This window comes from Prunus persica, chromosome G5 (genome assembly GCF_000346465.2).
Source record: "Prunus persica cultivar Lovell chromosome G5, Prunus_persica_NCBIv2, whole genome shotgun sequence".
NCBI classification, from domain to species: Eukaryota; Viridiplantae; Streptophyta; class Magnoliopsida; order Rosales; family Rosaceae; genus Prunus; species Prunus persica.
In genome coordinates this window covers 5294402-5312321 of record NC_034013.1, presented here as the reverse complement: position 1 = coordinate 5312321, position 17920 = coordinate 5294402, and the positions used below count along the sequence as shown (strand labels likewise).

At 34.6% G+C, this 17920-nt stretch overlaps 1 protein-coding gene across 1 annotated transcript; it reads left to right on the top strand.

Annotated features, from left to right (window-relative positions):
* LOC18776692 (lon protease homolog 2, peroxisomal) lies at positions 4653-16311 on the top strand. The gene is made up of 17 exons (XM_007210842.2): positions 4653-5037; positions 5532-5644; positions 5743-5851; positions 6161-6330; positions 7055-7146; positions 7689-7868; positions 7969-8052; positions 9309-9436; positions 10324-10525; positions 10614-10820; positions 11214-11344; positions 11625-11838; positions 12043-12345; positions 12633-12827; positions 13763-14008; positions 15465-15566; positions 15790-16311. The coding sequence occupies exons 1-17, from the start codon at positions 4931-4933 to the stop codon at positions 15871-15873; spliced, it is 2667 nt and encodes an 888-aa protein (XP_007210904.1). The 5' UTR covers positions 4653-4930; the 3' UTR covers positions 15874-16311.

Here is a 17920-nt window from a genome sequence, read left to right as displayed (position 1 = left end):
AACCGTCTATTTTGTACATACTCATTCAAAGATCATCTCAACAAAAAATCACTTGAATCAGATATTATTTGACCACTCAATTAAGCTATTGAAATTTTAGCATTTTCTTGAAGCATCGTATTCATTGATTTTGTAAGACACAATTGGATGTCGAAATGGTTTCCGATTTGTCTAATTTTTTGTAAGGATGATCTATGAATAAAGACCTAAAAATAGATGGTTTGGATCATTGGGAAAAAAATTGTAGGGTACCCTAAGGGGCGTCCCTCAAATAAAATTATTTGAGGGATCCCTCAATAGAAGGGGACTGTATATACATATATGTGTATATATATTATACCCATGTATGTATTATAATATACATATACACAGGTATATACACATATATATTATATATGTATAACATATGTATATATATTATAATATATAGATACACCTATATACACATATATTATATATGTATATATTATAATATACATATATACACGTATATACATGTATATTATTATTATTATAACATACCCACAAATATTATAATATACATATATATGTATATGTATTATACCCATGTATATTATAATATACATATATACACCTACACACACACATATATATATATAATATATAATATTATTATAATATACATATATACATGTATATACACATATATGTTATATATATATAATAAAATACATATATATAGATATTTTTGAAAAAATAAAAAAAATCTAGTCCTAGTCCAAGCATACACCAAACACAGGATAAGTGTTATTCAACTTAGACCAAGCCAAGCCAAGCTAAGACAGTCTTGTGTAACAAACGAGCCCTTTTATTTAACTTATAATTTTTTTTGTTTTGTCGACAGCATTTTCATGTCTAAGACTTGAGATTTTAAAAGAAGAGAAGAAGTTGTGTTTTGGTTGGTTTAGAAATGTTGATATTTCAATGATGAGTTAAATATTAATGTTATTCGCGTTTTATTGTTGACTCCCACACTCGTGTACAAAAATATTGCAAATACCATTGATGATAGCGATATTTGCACTTCTATATAGGATTGTTTGTATGGAGTGCTAATAGAGACTTTTGATCCTCCATGCATGAGTGGATCGAAATAGAAAATACAAGTATATCAAATACATAAGTATTCAAGAGTTACATTATAGAGCTAAATATTTCTAATTTTGTCATATCTAATTTGTTTTGGAGGAACCAAGGGCACTTATGGCCTACAAGTGGCTCTGCCAACAAGAGCGGAGCCCCACACAAGCCAGAGGTAGGTGGCTGTGGCCCTCCCAATTCTCATGAACTCCATTGAAGGTTTTATATAACACTTGAAAATCGGTATATAATTTCATATCTTTTTCAGTTATTAGCACCCCTAATATTTAAACTCTAGCTCTACCTCTACCACTGCCACCACCACCTCCATAAGACTTTGAACAAAATATGCAAGAATACAAGTCTTAGTTGACTTTTCCATAAGAAATTTCTCCAAGTGATTGGCAAGTTGTCAATTCAAAGGGTATAGTTTTCTTTGTTGGAAGGATTATTGTTTATAATTTAAAGGACAATATTCCTTTATTAATCAACATTTCTATAGATGTTTAATCAGCTAGAATGCATCATGGTATTGTTTTGATACTTCAAATAATGCTAGAGAAACTACTTAAATATTATTACCACTTTGGCAAGAAACTAATCAAGTCAAAATCGAAATTAATTAATTAATTAATCAATTAATATTTCCCAATTAAAACACAGCTCAATGATCTCATCAAAGATTCAAGTTTATGTCTTCCATCCAATCCTTTTTTATTTTATTTATGCTCATTGCTTAAATTAGAGCACATGGAAACTTCAAGTCTTCCAAAACTCCAAAACCAAAGTCTTCCTCATGACTTATTGCTTAAGTAAATTTTAATCTCTTGTATATTTATTAATTATAGCTCAAAATCCTGTGGCAAAAGGGTAAATTGCCATTATCTTCTTTTTGTGTGTTCTGATAATTGTCATTATCTAATGTTAAAATATGGCATCAAAATTGACGGTCCAAAGAAACCTTTGTAGGAACAAGTTGATAAATAACGTTAAACAACTGTTGTTTTTTCCTTTTTAATTAAAAAAAGAAAATTGGCATCCTTATGGGGCCCACCCCAGCAGGGTAAATAAGTGTTGGTGGACAGCCAGCCTACCGAAAATAGTCAAACATCTTTTGGTCGTATAACAAAAAATGGGATCTGAAAAAAATATATGCACAACTTCTTTTGTCGTAAAAAAAAAAAACCCCTAAATAAATAAAACATAAAGGTGATTTCCTGTCCTATTTATTTATATTTTTATCCTGTTGGGTAGGACCACTACTCCATTTTTTCATTAGATTTTCAATATGTATATTCTCATATTTCAATATCTTTTTTTTTTTTTTCTGTCGAAGTTAAGGAAGGGAGAAGGAAACTCACACACGTGGATACTACTTGGAAGTACATCTAAAATTAGTGCCAATCCAACTAACACGCCGTTGTCAGTGGTTCAATATCTTTAATTTCATAATTTATATTTTACTATCTAACTAGATTTTCTTATTTAATAAATTTTTTTAAAGAAGTTTATCTAATAAAGTTACTCTTTAATATAATAATAATAATAATAATAATAATAATAATAATAATAATAATAATAATAATAATAATACAATTCCTTTATGAAGAGAACCAAAAGGTATTCTATTGTTGGTTTCATCCACAATGTTATCTAATGATACCAACTATCTAATTTTAGATCTCTATTCAAGAATTATCATTGAAACAATTATCTTGACAACTATAGCATCAATGGATTAGTGGTCTTAGGTTTAAATTTTCATGACACTTTGATAGTGTGTGTGAGAAACTATATTCTCTCTTGTAGTTTAGACTATTATTTGTATTAAAAAAAAGAATACATTTGTGTCAACGGGTTCTAACCTAATGAAAAATGACATTTCCTTATAGTGGTCTCAGGTTCAAACTCTCATAACACCTTGCTAGTGTGTGTGTGAGAAATCTCTATTTCCTTTCAAATTTTTTAGGCTCCCTTATCCCTCAGAGAAGGTGAACCAGAACTGAGGGCAGCCCTCGTTAACAAAAAGCAGCCAAGACGGCTCTAGTTGTTCCAAGTGATTATAAAGAATTCAAGATGGCTTTTTTAGATTCAGAAAAAAGAATACATTTGAAATCCGTGAACATCGCAACAATTTATAATTCTTTTAAAACCCTTTTGTCAATCATACATGTAAAATAAGGGAAAAAAGAATAGAAGAGTTCTTGTTTTGTCGGCTAGGTACGTACTTTTCTCATGTTGCAAATTAAAAAGAAAAAATAATACTAGTATATGCACCGCCCAATGGCCATAAGACACATCTTTGTATTTTGTGACTATTACAATATCTTATGTGGTAATATTTTCTTTGTATTATGTCGATGTTTATTTAATTTTTAATGAGATTTCTCTTTCCCCTAAAGAAAGAAGTTTTAACATGTACTGAAAATTGTTCATAGAAAAAAATTTGAGGAGGGGTAGTGGCCATTCTTGATAGTGCGGGTAGTGGTGACAGTGAAGGTGAAGGCTAAAGTTGTGTCATCAATAATGGCTTAATTGATCATGTGCAAGAATTGAGAAAAAGTTGTTAAAATTCATGGCCCAATTCTTCCATAATTCATCTTTTTTTAAATATAAGGACCCAATTAATTATTGTTTGATTAAAGTAGATTTTTCAACGCACATAATATATTATTTTCTCAATTTAGTCTTTATTAATATAAGATATTATTGGCATATAAGATATTCATCTTATATTGCTAATAGTGACATGTTCGTAATTAATATAATCTTTTGGCCAATTTTAGAGGGTGATAAATTTGAAGTAAACACTATCAAAATCTACCACTTTTTAAATATTCTTCAAATCAATAATATTTTTTTTTTTTCGAACTTGAGTGTCAAGCAGGGGGAAGGGGGAGGCCATCACTGTGGTATCTGCTCTCGACAATAACATTTTGAATATATCTAGATTAAAGTTCTTCAAATTTTAATAAAATCCCAATTTTAAAATCCTTTAGATAGCACCCAATATCTATTGTATCTATATATATAAAGCAAAAGGCAGAGAATGGTGAAACATTCAAAATACCAGAAAATGCCCTTTGTTAATTCAAACATTAAGAATTGAAATTATTAATTAAATGAGGATAATATGGTAAATTCACATTTTTTAATATTAAAAAAATTAAAATTAAAAACAAAATAAGATAATAGGTCCTACTTTTATGGAACACTAGCCTCTCTGCACGCGCTTCCGCGCATGCGAGAGGTTTTTTTTAAAAAAAATTTAAATTTATTTTAGAATTAAAAAAGATAATGGATATTTGTGTTCCATAAAAATAGGACCCATTATCTGAATTTTCTTTTAATTTTAATTTTTTTAATACGAAAAATTGTGAATTTACCATATTATCCTCATTTAATTAATAATTTCAATTCTTAATGTTTGCATTAATCAAGGGCATTTTCTGGTATTTTGAATGTTTCACCATTCTCTGCCTTTTGCTTTATATATATAGATAGATAACTACCCTGTTATCTTTTATTAATTCTAAAAATAAAATAAAAAAGAAAAAGAAAACCAATTGGCACATGCGTGAGCATGTGTCAAGGGGCTAGTAAAAAGAAAAGAAAACAATAGAAGCAAAAGTATTTGTAACGAAAAACCAGCCGTCGCCGTTTTATTGAAAAAAAAAAAATCTGACGGAACCAAAATCCTTCCAACCAAACCAAAACCAAATAAAACCAAACCCACACACATTGCATTTACCACCTTCCCTTTCTCCTCCCCTGACTCGTCTCCTTCTCTCTCTGCAAAACCACTGTTTGTTTCTCTTCAGTTGCAAACATGGCGGAATCGGTGGAGCTTCCGGGTCGACTCGGTATCCTTCCTTTCAAAAACAAGGTCCTCTTACCAGGCGCTATCATTCGAATTCGCTGCACTTCACCCAGCAGGTACCTTTAAACGTAGAATTTCTCCTTTTGATTGCTTGCTGTTCCCTTAAATTGTTTTTCTTGTTTGGTTTCTGAGAAAATTTGTGCATACTGAAGTGGATAGCTGTTTGTTTGAACTCAGCTGAACCTTATAGCTATGCAATTCTTCTGCTTGTTTGGAAATTGTTTCCTTCATTCTCGATATGAACAAAATGGAGGAATACCTTTCATGTTCTTCATCGTGAAAGATTGTCTGGTCCAGTTATTTTTTCCTTTTGATGGTATTTTCCATCTATTTCTGTGATCAAATGTCGTGCATATTTTGTTGGTGTGGAAACTCAAGATATTTTGTTTTGCAATTTTGTTACTATTAATTTCAAATGCGAACTTCCTTTTTCTCGTAGAATTTGGTTTTGTGTCATTTCAGGTAATTGATCATTATGTAGGTGTGGAATTGTGAATTTGTGGGTGCTGGATTATGGAATTGATGGAAGTGGTGATTTTGATTAATGTAGTGTCAAATTGGTGGAGCAAGAGTTATGGCAGCGTGAAGAGAAGGGATTAATTGGTATTCTTCCCGTTCGAGATGCTGCTGAGGCGGCATCAGTGGGTCCTGTGTTGTCTCAAGGTGATTTCTGCTGATTTTTCTTTTTGACTAGGATGAGGGGGTGCCTATATTTAATGGCAAATCTGAGAGGGTGTCTCTTGTAATTTGTCTAATTTTAGGTGTGGGAAGTGAATCTGGAGAACGAGGCTCGAGAGTTCAAGTTGGTACATCTGATTCTCACAGGCTAGATGGAAAAAATCAGCAGGAAGTTATTCATTGGCATACCAGGTACATGAATCAAAATTGTATTTTGTTGCATAGTGGAAAGTGTTTGGCATTTTCGGTGCTACTACTTAAAATTACAGCTATCAGGGTGGTCCATCTATTTTTGTTATGCGTTGTAATTTTCTTTAATCAGTGTAACTGCCCTTTAATTCTTCAATGGGCTGCCACAATTTTTCGACTCAGCCTACATTTGACTGACTTTCTGTTTTCTGTGTATAACTCCATCTTATTCATATGTTTTTCATTTGGAGTTTTTGCACTTTGTAGTTATATACTAATTTTGTTGCTAACATTTGATATTTATATTCTTAGGGGAGTTGCTGCACGTGCTTTACATCTCTCAAGAGGAGTTGAGAAGCCGAGTGGGAGGGTTACATATGTAGTCGTCCTTGAAGGTTTGTGTAGATTCAGTGTCCAGGAACTTAGCACAAGAGGAACATATTATACTGCACGGATATCTCCTCTTGAAATGACAAAGGCTGGTATGTTGCCAATTTAGTATGTGGATTTGTTTTTGGTAGAAGATATTAGGGTTTATTGGTTGATTTGCTAGTTGTGGTTTGAAACATACTGCATGTTGTTGTTTCTTTGATTTGTTTTTTCTTTTCTGATTCAGTAAGAAGAAATTGTCTTCATACTTCAAATGCTAAGTGTATGTTTTATGTACCCGCTAACATTTATACTACGTTTGGTTATGTGTGTGGCCCTGGTTTGTTAGTTGAATTGTTTTTGAAAGTTCTCTCTCTCTCTCTCTCTCTCTCTCCCTCCCTCCCTCCCTCCCTCCCACACACACGCGCATGAACACAGTGACGTGCAAGCCACACAGACATTATTCCTGTCAGCCTGAATGGATAATGTATGCTACTTTGCTCATCTGTCATATGTTATTGAGAGGCTCTCATGTGAAATGACGAATTCTTAACTCGCCGTTCTTTAGGAAGAAGCTGGTTAGGTATCACTGTATCATTGCTTGTGTGTGTCACTGCTTACTGTATGTTTCCTCTCTAGGCAATTAACAAATTTTGTCCATGTTTTACCTTACAATATGAAGACTTCCACGTTGCTTTAAATGTGCTTACCTGAGTTTATAATGTGGCTTATATGCTTGTATTCAATGTATCATGATCAGATTATATTCAGATGATGAGTTTTGTGCCCTTATCTACCTATATGTTGAGTTGCTTTCATATTTATTATCTTAATTAGAGATGGAGCAAGTGGAGCAAGATCCCGAGTTCATAACATTGTCTCGCCAGTTCAAGGCAACTGCTACAGAGCTGATTTCTGTTCTTGAGCAGGTGATATTTGTGATATTAGCATATTTTTATCACTTCTTTGAAAACTTTCTCGTGAATAGAATCACAGACACCAAGAGACCTTATTTCTTTTTATTTTTATTTTTTGGTGTTATCAGAATCTTTAGTTACAAGTTTTCTCAGGTGTATCATATAGCATCAATAATGAAATACAAATTCAAGACCGCACAAATATTATGCATGTATATGTTCTATATCCAAACTAAAGTATGTGTAAGCTCCTTTTGAAGCTGTGAGGCTGAGCACCACCTTTTTTTAACAGATGGGGTTTCAAATGGTTTTGACTGTGCTTGGTTGTTAAGATGTTTAGGAAATGCCATTTGCTCGAGATTCCTTGATTTGGTTGAGGAGCATCAACTAAGCTTCTTTATGTTATGAATTCTATCCGGATACTGTTGACTTGTGTGTATATATATGTTGTTGATAGTATACTCTGCTGATAAAACTTTTCTGAGCCCTTATTACTTGAAACGCTTGGTGTTTTCTAAATTTATATTAACTCTCATTTCATTTTGTGCTTGCAGAAACAAAAAACTGGAGGAAGAACAAAAGTTCTTCTGGAGACAGTTCCAGTTCACAAGTTGGCAGATATCTTTGTCGCCAGCTTTGAGATAAGTTTTGAGGAGCAACTGTGTATGCTGGACTCGGTTGATCTGAAAGTGAGACTTTCGAAAGCCACTGAGTTGGTTGACAGGCATTTGCAGGTAACTGTTGATTCACTGGTGGTGATGTTTATTTTTACTCAGTTGATCTTAGTACTTCCTATAGTTTTTTAGAAGTCATGTTGGTGTTACCTTGTGACAGTCCATACATGTAGCAGAGAAGATTACTCAAAAAGTTGAGGGTCAATTATCGAAATCACAGAAGGAATTTCTTTTGCGTCAGCAGGTTGGCACTCTCACATCAGCTTTTGATTTGTTGAGGAAGTGAAAAGTTATAATTATGTTTTTTAATGATAAAATTATTATTTGTTTTCATCCAGTTCATGTTTTGTTATCCTACAATAAATGTGGTAAACAAGTATTGTGCTCATCAGTTTAATTTTTATTATTATTTATATTAATTTGATTTTTCTGGAATTTTTTTCTTCTTGAATTGCCATGGCAAATTTTTTCAGTGGAACAAATAATAAGAAATCCAGTTATAATTTTACTGAAATAAACCATAATTTGCAAATTTTATCTTTACTCAAAGTAATAGTAACTATTAAACGGTTTTTATTTAGATTAGTAATTACAGAATTAAGGTAAGGGTACAACCTTATCTGATGCAACACACAAAATCTTGTCTGTTAAAATTTTGTGGTGAGGGTGGGGTGATTTGTTCTTATTTTCTGAAGCAATAGAAAATATCTTATCTGTTAATTTTTCTTAATGTATTTAAGTTAAATGAAGGATATTTTTGACAAAATAAAGGAATGGAGAGTACAAAGCTTTCTAGATTGCTGTATTCTTGCAAGGTTTTATACAAGTTCTACATGTAATAATTTATTTATTGATTGACATGTAATAATTTATTTGTTGGTTAGGTTAATTAGGGTCCGTTTGGGACTGCTTCTGTAGAAGCACTTATGCTCATACGTGCTTTTGTTAGAAGCACGTTGAATTTTTATTAAATGCTTCTCCAGAAAACGCTCTAGAAGCAATTTTAATTTTTTTGCCATACCATTTCAGAAGCGCTTTTAGCCATTTCGGAAGCAGTCCCAGACATGCCATAAGTTTAATATTTAGGATTAACATAATTTGTTGTAGTGCTGGAGGACTCAGATATCAAATATATATAAGAAAAAAAAACCTATATACATTTTTCATGTGCATAACTAGGGAAAGGTTGTGAAGGATGCAACAGGCGGCTTTAGTAGATGAAATTTACTAATAACTTTTATTTATAGGCATGTTTTTGTCTTAGGTGTGCAATTATTTTGTTTGTACTCATTTCTGATTATATGTTGGATTTTAGTTGATTTGGATTTTCATGAAACTTATAAATACTATTCAGGACTTCAGGTGGATTCACGTGTTGATGGTTTGGAAATATCTTAACAAACTTCTAAATTTGACACAGATATACTGTTATTTCCTATTCTTTAGCTGCATAAATCCTTATTGTTGTTTCCTTTCCTGCTTTATGAAACACACTTGCAGATGAGAGCTATAAAAGAGGAGCTTGGGGACAATGATGATGATGAAGACGATGTAGTTGCCCTGGAAAGAAAGATGCAAAGTTCAGGAATGCCTTCAAATATCTGGAAGCATGCACAGAGGGAGTTGAGGTATGATTTGATTAGAAGAAAGGAATAAGGGTTACTTCATTTCAGTGTGCAAGTAAAGTAGTTTCTTCTTTCTTAGTAAATATTTCATACTGTGGGTATTACTGAAACTTTGATGTAATTCCATTCCAAATTTTGGCGCTGAGTAAGATACAGTTATGGTTCCTCAAACAAAGAAGTGTCTGACATTAAGGTCTTCGTCGGAGTAAAGAGAATGATGACACTGTTAGTAGTGCCCGACATTGTATTATCTTGGATTTTTTCCTAATGATGGCTTGTTAAAGTTGATTCGATTATATTGCTCTTGAGATATTCGTAAGAGAAGAAGATTAAAGTCGTTACCCATATATATTATTGCTTTTTTAATCTGAAGCCACATTGATTTATGCAGCTTTACACAAAAGGTCACTGGGATTTCTAACTCTTGGGTGTAGTAACATTACAAAATTTGGGCATTGTTAAGTTTGGTCCAGATACAGTTATGTAGCAAAAGGGATCACAGTCATGTTCTCTAGATTTTGTTATACTTTAAGCTTGACGCTGGTGATTCTTTAGACAATTTGGTGCTTTAAATTTTGTGCTGCTCTGACCATATTCAACATGCATTTTCCAGACCTGCTGGTGATTGGTGAACTGTAGTTGATGGGGGTTTGTAAATCTGTCCATTGATGATTGTAATGTCTATAATGTTTTCTGCAAAATTATGGTGATAAAGACAAATATGAAAAGGAAAATAACCAAAGTGAAGACTTATTTATTCTTCCTTAGATTTCAAATCGTATCCACTCGCCCTTGTTGTTTTGTTCGAGTACACAATTCTTGTACTTCAAGTTTTAGAATTAAGCAGGTGTCATATCATTTTTTTAATTTATTTTCTCCTCATGCCTCAGGAGGCTGAAAAAGATGCAACCCCAGCAACCTGGATATAATAGTTCACGTGTTTACCTAGAGCTTCTTGCTGATCTTCCCTGGCAGAAGGCCAGTGAAGAGTATGAATTAGATTTAAGGGTTGCAAAAGAACGTCTGGACAGTGATCACTATGGATTAACTAAGGTCAAGCAGCGGATTATTGAATATCTGGCTGTTCGCAAGGTGGCCAATTCTGGAGCACCTGTTCCCTGGTTATTTGAATGTTATGTGTTCAGAATTTGATGCTCATATTGTTACTTTTGGGTTGCAGCTTAAGCCAGATGCCAGAGGCCCTGTGTTGTGCTTTGTTGGCCCACCAGGTGTTGGGAAAACATCTTTGGCATCATCTATTGCTGCTGCTTTGGGCAGAAAATTTATACGCATATCCCTTGGTGGCGTTAAGGATGAGGCTGATATTCGAGGGCATAGGAGGACATACATAGGAAGCATGCCGGGGAGACTCATTGATGGAGTAAAGGTATATTTTTATTCAAATTAAACATTTGTATGGACTTATGGTGTTCTATTCACGTGCTTAATGCTTGCTTTGAAGTGATGGGTTCAGTGGTTAGTCATAATTGAAAATGCTACGGTATAAGGGTGTTGAACGAACCAAGAAAAACAAGAATACACTAGGTGTTTTGTTGTTGATAAGGCATAGTGTTTGTCATCGGATCCATAACCTGCCTTTAGAAAAACTTTCTGATCGAAGAAGCCTCTTAGCTGTTCGTCCAATGAAGATTGTTGGGACGCTTATATGTGGCTTAGTAGACACAACAACAACTACACATGCATATCCACACCCACCCGAGTATGGAATTTATGCTATAGGACTTAGGCTAACGTTTTGCTTAATTATGTTTTATTTCAGAGAGTTGCTGTTTGCAATCCAGTCATGCTACTAGATGAAATTGATAAGACAGGTTCTGATGTACGTGGTGATCCAGCTTCAGCTCTACTGGAGGTTCTTGATCCAGAACAAAATAAAACATTCAATGATCAGTATCCTGCTCTCTGGCTCTATCCCTTATTTCAGTCCGATTTTTTATGTTTATATAATTTGAAATGTCATCTTGTAGTGTGAATCTCGAGTTTGACCTATGAGTATATCTACAGTTAACTTTGGAGAAAATTTTCTTTACATAAAATGAAGAGAGTAACTATCAATATGGTCTATGACCTGATGGTTTCACTTAATATCACATGGCATAAATTATATGAATAAATCACTATCTCTTGAATGTGAGTATATTCAAGTGATTCCTTAATGCAAGGCCTATAGCTATTTGAATGTTCCTTTCGACCTTTCAAAGGTGATTTTTGTGGCAACTGCAAATAGGGTGCAGCCTATTCCTCCACCACTCTTGGACAGGATGGAAGTTATCGAGCTGCCTGGATATACACCTGAAGAAAAGCTGAAGATAGCTATGCACCATCTAATTCCACGAGTTCTTGATCAACATGGTTTGACTTCTGAGTTTCTCAAAATTCCGGAGGTAAGAAGTTCATTCCATTGTGCTATTATCAAGTAGTAATGGTGTTAAAATTGTGGTATTCCTAATAATAGCTGTGGATCCAAAAAATAGGCACCAAATTTCTAGCTTTCAAAATAAAATTTTTATGCCAACCTTTAGATGACTCCCTTGATTCATGACCAAAGTATATACAAAAATATCATAAATGTCTCTCTGCTGTGGTAGGCCATGGTGAAACTTGTCATTCAGGGGTACACTAGAGAAGCTGGTGTTCGGAATCTGGAGAGGAACTTGGCTGCTTTGGCTCGTGCAGCAGCTGTAAGAGTTGCAGAGCAAGAACCAGCTGTCTCTCCTATCAAAGATGTGCACTCGCTTGCTTCACCACTTCTTGAAAACAGACTTGCTGATGGAGCTGAAGTGGAAATGGAGGTTATTCCAATGGGTGTGAATAATCATGAGATATCAAGCACTTTCAAGATTGCTTCGCCATTGACTGTGGATGAGGATATGCTGGAAAAAGTATTAGGGGTAATTATTCTTGTTTTTTTCTTTAATAATTAGGATGGGTTGCTTCAGCTTATTGTTAGGTAGTCCTTTGTAATGAAGAATAGCCACTTCAAGGCTCTTATCTAGATGATTATATGTAAATGAATGTTTAGGAGTCTTTTCAAGTGAGTTTTAGGCTCAACATTCCAGAAACTGGAATACTTTTTTATAACCAATGCATCTTGGATTTCTCATGCATTAAATCTTGGAGGTTGACCTGTCATGTTGCTTGAGAGATTCTGAGTTTGTCTCTGTGTGTTGTAATGCAGCCTCCAAGGTTTGATGACAAAGAAGCTGCAGAACGGGTTGCAACACCTGGTGTATCTGTTGGGCTTGTTTGGACTTCTGTTGGTGGAGAGGTCCAATTTGTGGAGGCTACAGCAATGGGGGGAAAGGGTGAATTACATCTCACTGGTCAACTTGGAGATGTTATAAAAGAATCAGCACAAATAGCTTTGACATGGGTAATTTTTTCTTTTAATTATCTTTATTTTTTTGAAGTACTTATACCTGCTGATTGGTCACAAGTCAAAACATTTCTTGAGGTGCCTCAATTATCACACGTTTGAATTGGTTTTAATTGCTAATTCATGCATGCTGGGATTCTCAAATTGATTTGTAAGACAACTAAGAGATTCTAATGGGACTTACTGTCAGTCTCAGCCGCTTGATATCTGCAATTATCAAAGAAGATAGAGTGTAATCCTGTTTTAATGAAAAAGAAGAGGAACACAGAAGTTCGATACTTGTCAGTTTCAATTTGGGGATATGTGATATTGAAGTTTGCATGCCTCGTTGCTTTCCCATAAATAGTGAGATATTAAAATTGGAGCATCCAGCTAAAAAGTAACTGGCAATGGTAAAGACGATCCACGACCCCCCCCTCCCTGACCCCGGTATTTTGTGTGTTGAGATGCAAGGCTTGGACTTTGAATACCCGTTGTGAGAATTTATTTGTTCTCAGCACGTCCACTCACGTGTAGTGACTGAGCCAGATGCAGATCAATTATTTTTGTGGCGTGGAGCCTGCGTGGCCAAATTGGCCCTACCTTGTGGATGGATTACAGGCTCTGATACCATGTGAAGGAGCATCCAATCCAAACCAATTGGAAATAGGTGGAGAGACCTAGTATTTTATTGAGATGCAAGGCTTAGGGTTAGAATAGCTAATATGAGATTTTTGTATTCTCAATTTTTAAAAGTACAAAGTGTAGCTTTTCACTGACGGAGGTATTTCTGTTGAGATCCTAGTCATATTTACTTCCTTTTCTGGGATTGAATGATAAAGAAAAATGTCCTGTGTGCACCATACACTGATTGTAAAATATAGTCATGAAACATAATGTCATAATTGCTGCTCATGTAAAAGTTAGTTTTGAAGAATCTAATTATCTCTCAGGTAAGAGCCAGGGCAAGAGATCTTCTGTTGGCAACAGCTGACGAAACCAATCTTTTGGAGGGTCGGGATGTTCATATACATTTTCCTGCTGGGGCTGTACCTAAGGATGGACCCTCAGCAGGTGTGACTCTGGTAACTGCACTGGTTTCGTTGTTCAGTCAGAAAAGAGTAAGAGCAGATACAGCTATGACTGGAGAAATGACATTGAGAGGTCTCGTACTACCTGTTGGTGGTATCAAGGATAAGGTACACCTTATGTCCTACTATTCTTATGAGAAGTATATAGCTGTGACTTTGTACATAAGTTGGTCTCCATGTATAAAACATGTCATATATGGCTTACAAAATGAAATGATGGCTTTTGTATCTAGTCATGTTCTTAGTTTGCAGTTTGCAGTTTGCAGTCACTGCCTTGTCAAGTGCTTTGGCTTGTGTGTGTGTCGGGCATGTTAACATGACCATAGATGCGACCTTGGTTTTAACCTTTTATGGACAAGTATTGTACATCATGCTTGTCTGGCATAGAGATTTTCACTTTTAGTAGTACTTTCATTTTTATAATCGCCAGGCTATACTACTCAACAGTCATTCCATTTTAGCATCTTTTCTATTTTCGGTAACCATCATCTAGCCAAATTGATGCTTGATGCAATAATTGAGTGGGTTTTTCCAAGGAATTAGTATCTAAGTAGTTTAAATTTCCTTGATGATAAGAATTTGGTGTGAGATGCACGTTTATTAAAATTTTAAGATGCCTTGAGTCCTAAATTATAGATGTAAAATAGGGGTTTTGTGATGCCAGCATCACCCATTAAATTCTGTCCTTTCCTTCTTCAAGCATGGCACAAACACAAAGCATTGACATATTCATGCTAGATCTATATGTTTTTAATCCTTGTTGTGATATGAGTTGTACCTGGCGTGTGTTCGTGTTTGGTATGGCCCATAATGTTGCCAAGTTCTGCACGACTATTAGATATCCTGCCAAGTCTGTTTTAAGCTCATGGAGCCCGTGCTACGCTTTTGCTAGCTTGACCCGCACTTCTGGTATAATTTTGAAAATCAATCAACATACATGTGTGTATGTTCGTGTATTGGTTTTACCACTTATCTGGTTCAATTGCATTTACACTAAATTAAAGGGTCAATCTGGTTTATTTTGTGTAACCCAATTAATTTAAGGGCTGTCTTTGAGTTTTCCATTACCAAGAAATGTGTTTAGAAGAGAGTTAGATGTACTGGAGGTCAGGGTTCGTCAATTAGAGCGAGCTACCTAATCTCCATATGTAATTTAATTTCTTGATACCTGTGAATGCAGACCACATGGATTTTGTTTTTCCCAAACATCTGAAACTATTATTGTTGATGTCTGTTGGCTTTCTCTAGCCATTGAACCTAGATATATGTCACAACATTTTGCTTTGCTAGATTGATAAAAGTAAAATAGCTTTTTGGTATACACACTACACAGTTGTCCAATGCATCTCCGTGCTCATTTCTAATTTGCGCTGTCACTGCTAGGCTTGTTTTTAGACACATGGTTGTTTGATGATTACACTATTCGGTATGGATTTGAGGAATTTTTAAGCATTTTACAAGAAATTTGGGTCCTAGCTGGCAGCAAATTTCTCGGTGTATAATATTCTGGTACATTATTGCATAGATTTTCTTGGATTGATTATCTGAATCTACATTATTGCAGGTATTAGCGGCCCACCGTTGTGGTATTAAAAGAGTCATTCTTCCAGAAAGAAATCTGAAGGACTTAATCGAAGTACCATCAGCTGTGCTTTCTGGTCTTGAGGTAATTTTGGTTTTATTTGCAGCAAGGTGTTTCTCACTTATGCAGGTGCTTGTAGGACCTAAATTGTATTAAGGCCAGACGATTACCTTTGCCACCTGCATAGCCCGTTAGGTGTTTTGATTGCATTGTCAGCTGCCCCTGTAACCCTGTTAGGTTTTTTATCATATGAGATATGATTGTGACCACAACGTATTTTTCATTTGGAAAAATCCTTTTGTAACAGATAATAGTAGCAAAGCGAATGGAAGACGTGTTAGAGCAGGCTTTTGATGGTGGATGCCCCTGGAGACAGCACTCAAAGTTATGACAGGGCCCTTGATGGATGATTTTGTTATGTACAAACAAATTCCAGTGATTGAATTGCACATGGCTTGCAGCCCCCCTATTTGTTCAACAGCTGCCTTGGCTGCAAAGACTGAGGAAATTGTCAATCACTTGAACCAGTCGTGGCGCCGGAAACCGGTCATATAGGGACATGATCACAAATCATTGATTTCATCTTGAGATTTTTGATCAACTGCTAAATTCACCTTGCGCCCCTCTGTTCCGTTCAATGTCAATTTCTTTCCCAATAAATCTGTAATTATAATTAATCCTCCGTTCCGTGTAAAGTATTATCGTTTAATTAAGAAGGGAATACAAGCCCATTTCTCTCTTCCCTTTACAAACTGATTTAAAACAGTGCTAATATTTTGTGAAATGAGAATGTTCTGCGTGATCCAAGGATGCATGCTTTTCTGCTTTATATTCCCTGGTGTACGAGCCTTGAAAGTATATACAGTTTTGGTGCCATTGGACTATGCTTTTGTAGCTCTAGCATGCATTAATTCATACGTAGTTGTGACATCGATGCATTCATTTATTGTTGTGATATTCTATGAAAAAATGCCCAAAATTCAGGTGGACATACGGATGTACTACTACTAGCTGAGATTTTTGCTTATTCAAGGGAGATGTCTAATGCAAAATATTAAATTTGAATTTGATGGCTTATGTGGCAATTTGACACTTAGAAATTTTTTTTAACTTTACCCAAAATACTAAAATGCCAATATCATATTATTTTATTATATTTTTAAAAGTAAGTGGGATCTATATGATCATAAAGTTTTAAAAGAGAGTGAAAAGTATTAAGATAATATTTGACATCAAACGTTTTGATATGTTATTTTTGACATATATCTTCAAGCCTTTAAATTCATGTCGGTTTTGACTGCTCGGTTGGAGTAACTTTAACCTTTGTTTTTTGCCGTTTCATGTTCACGTGACAATTTGACATCTTTTGAAGATGCTAGTAGTGAGATATAAACTTGGATCAAAGGGAAAAAGACAATCTTATAATAATTGATAACATTCAAGCCTAGGGTTCTAAACAACAAAACAACTACAAGTTGGTTTACATGCATTTTTAAAGCCTGTTTGATAACCATTTTCAGTTTTTAGTTTTAGTTTTCAATTTTTAGTTTTCATTTTTTGAAAAATGAACATGTTCAGTACCTAATTTTTGTTTTAAAAAAAAGTAAAAAGTGAACAGAAGTTGTTTGGTAATTGATTTCATTTTTCAGCTTTATGTGGAACTTGTAAATAAATTTTTTGGGTCAAATTGTGAATTTAATATCATAGAATAAAAGTGCATTACAAAGAGATCGTAGTATTTTTCAATAAATTTTTTGAAATTACGATGATTTTTTGTTGTGAATTTTGAATGCAAAGGTCCTTTGGCCGAATGCAAGAATCGAGCGGCTTTCCATAACTTGAATTATCAATGATGTGCATTAGGGCACAAAACTTTCCGAAAAAGTAACCACAAATTTGTCCACAATCAAACTCACATGCTGGGCTAAAAAATTGGCCCATAAATATTAATTCGCGGTGAAAAAAATATTCAATTTATGGCCCAAAAAGCCCCATAACACCTAGTCGGTAGGCTCAATACCAAATTGGTCTGACCAACTTTATCGGTTCAATCGATCTTTAGTACACCAACGATAGTCAGTTCGATAGTGGTTTTGAATTGTAACATTCTAACAGTCGTTGATCGATTGTCGATTTGGCTGTCTCGATTCGATTACCGAACCGAGCCTAGGCCGCTACCGAACCCACACAGAAATTGGAAGTTACTACAACTTGTAGTAGGGAGGGTGAGAGGGAAAACGTATGTAAACAACCTTTTTTTTTTGTAGGGTTTGAGATAATGTCGCTACAGAGCTCTTTAATCTTTGGGCCATTGTCTTTTTAGTCCAGATCAAGGCCCAAAGGGCAAAAATAAAAAACTATTTTTAAAAACAACAGTGAGCCCAAAAGAGTGTTTCATTATTGAAGACCAATTTGGGTTTGCTCGACGACACATCAGT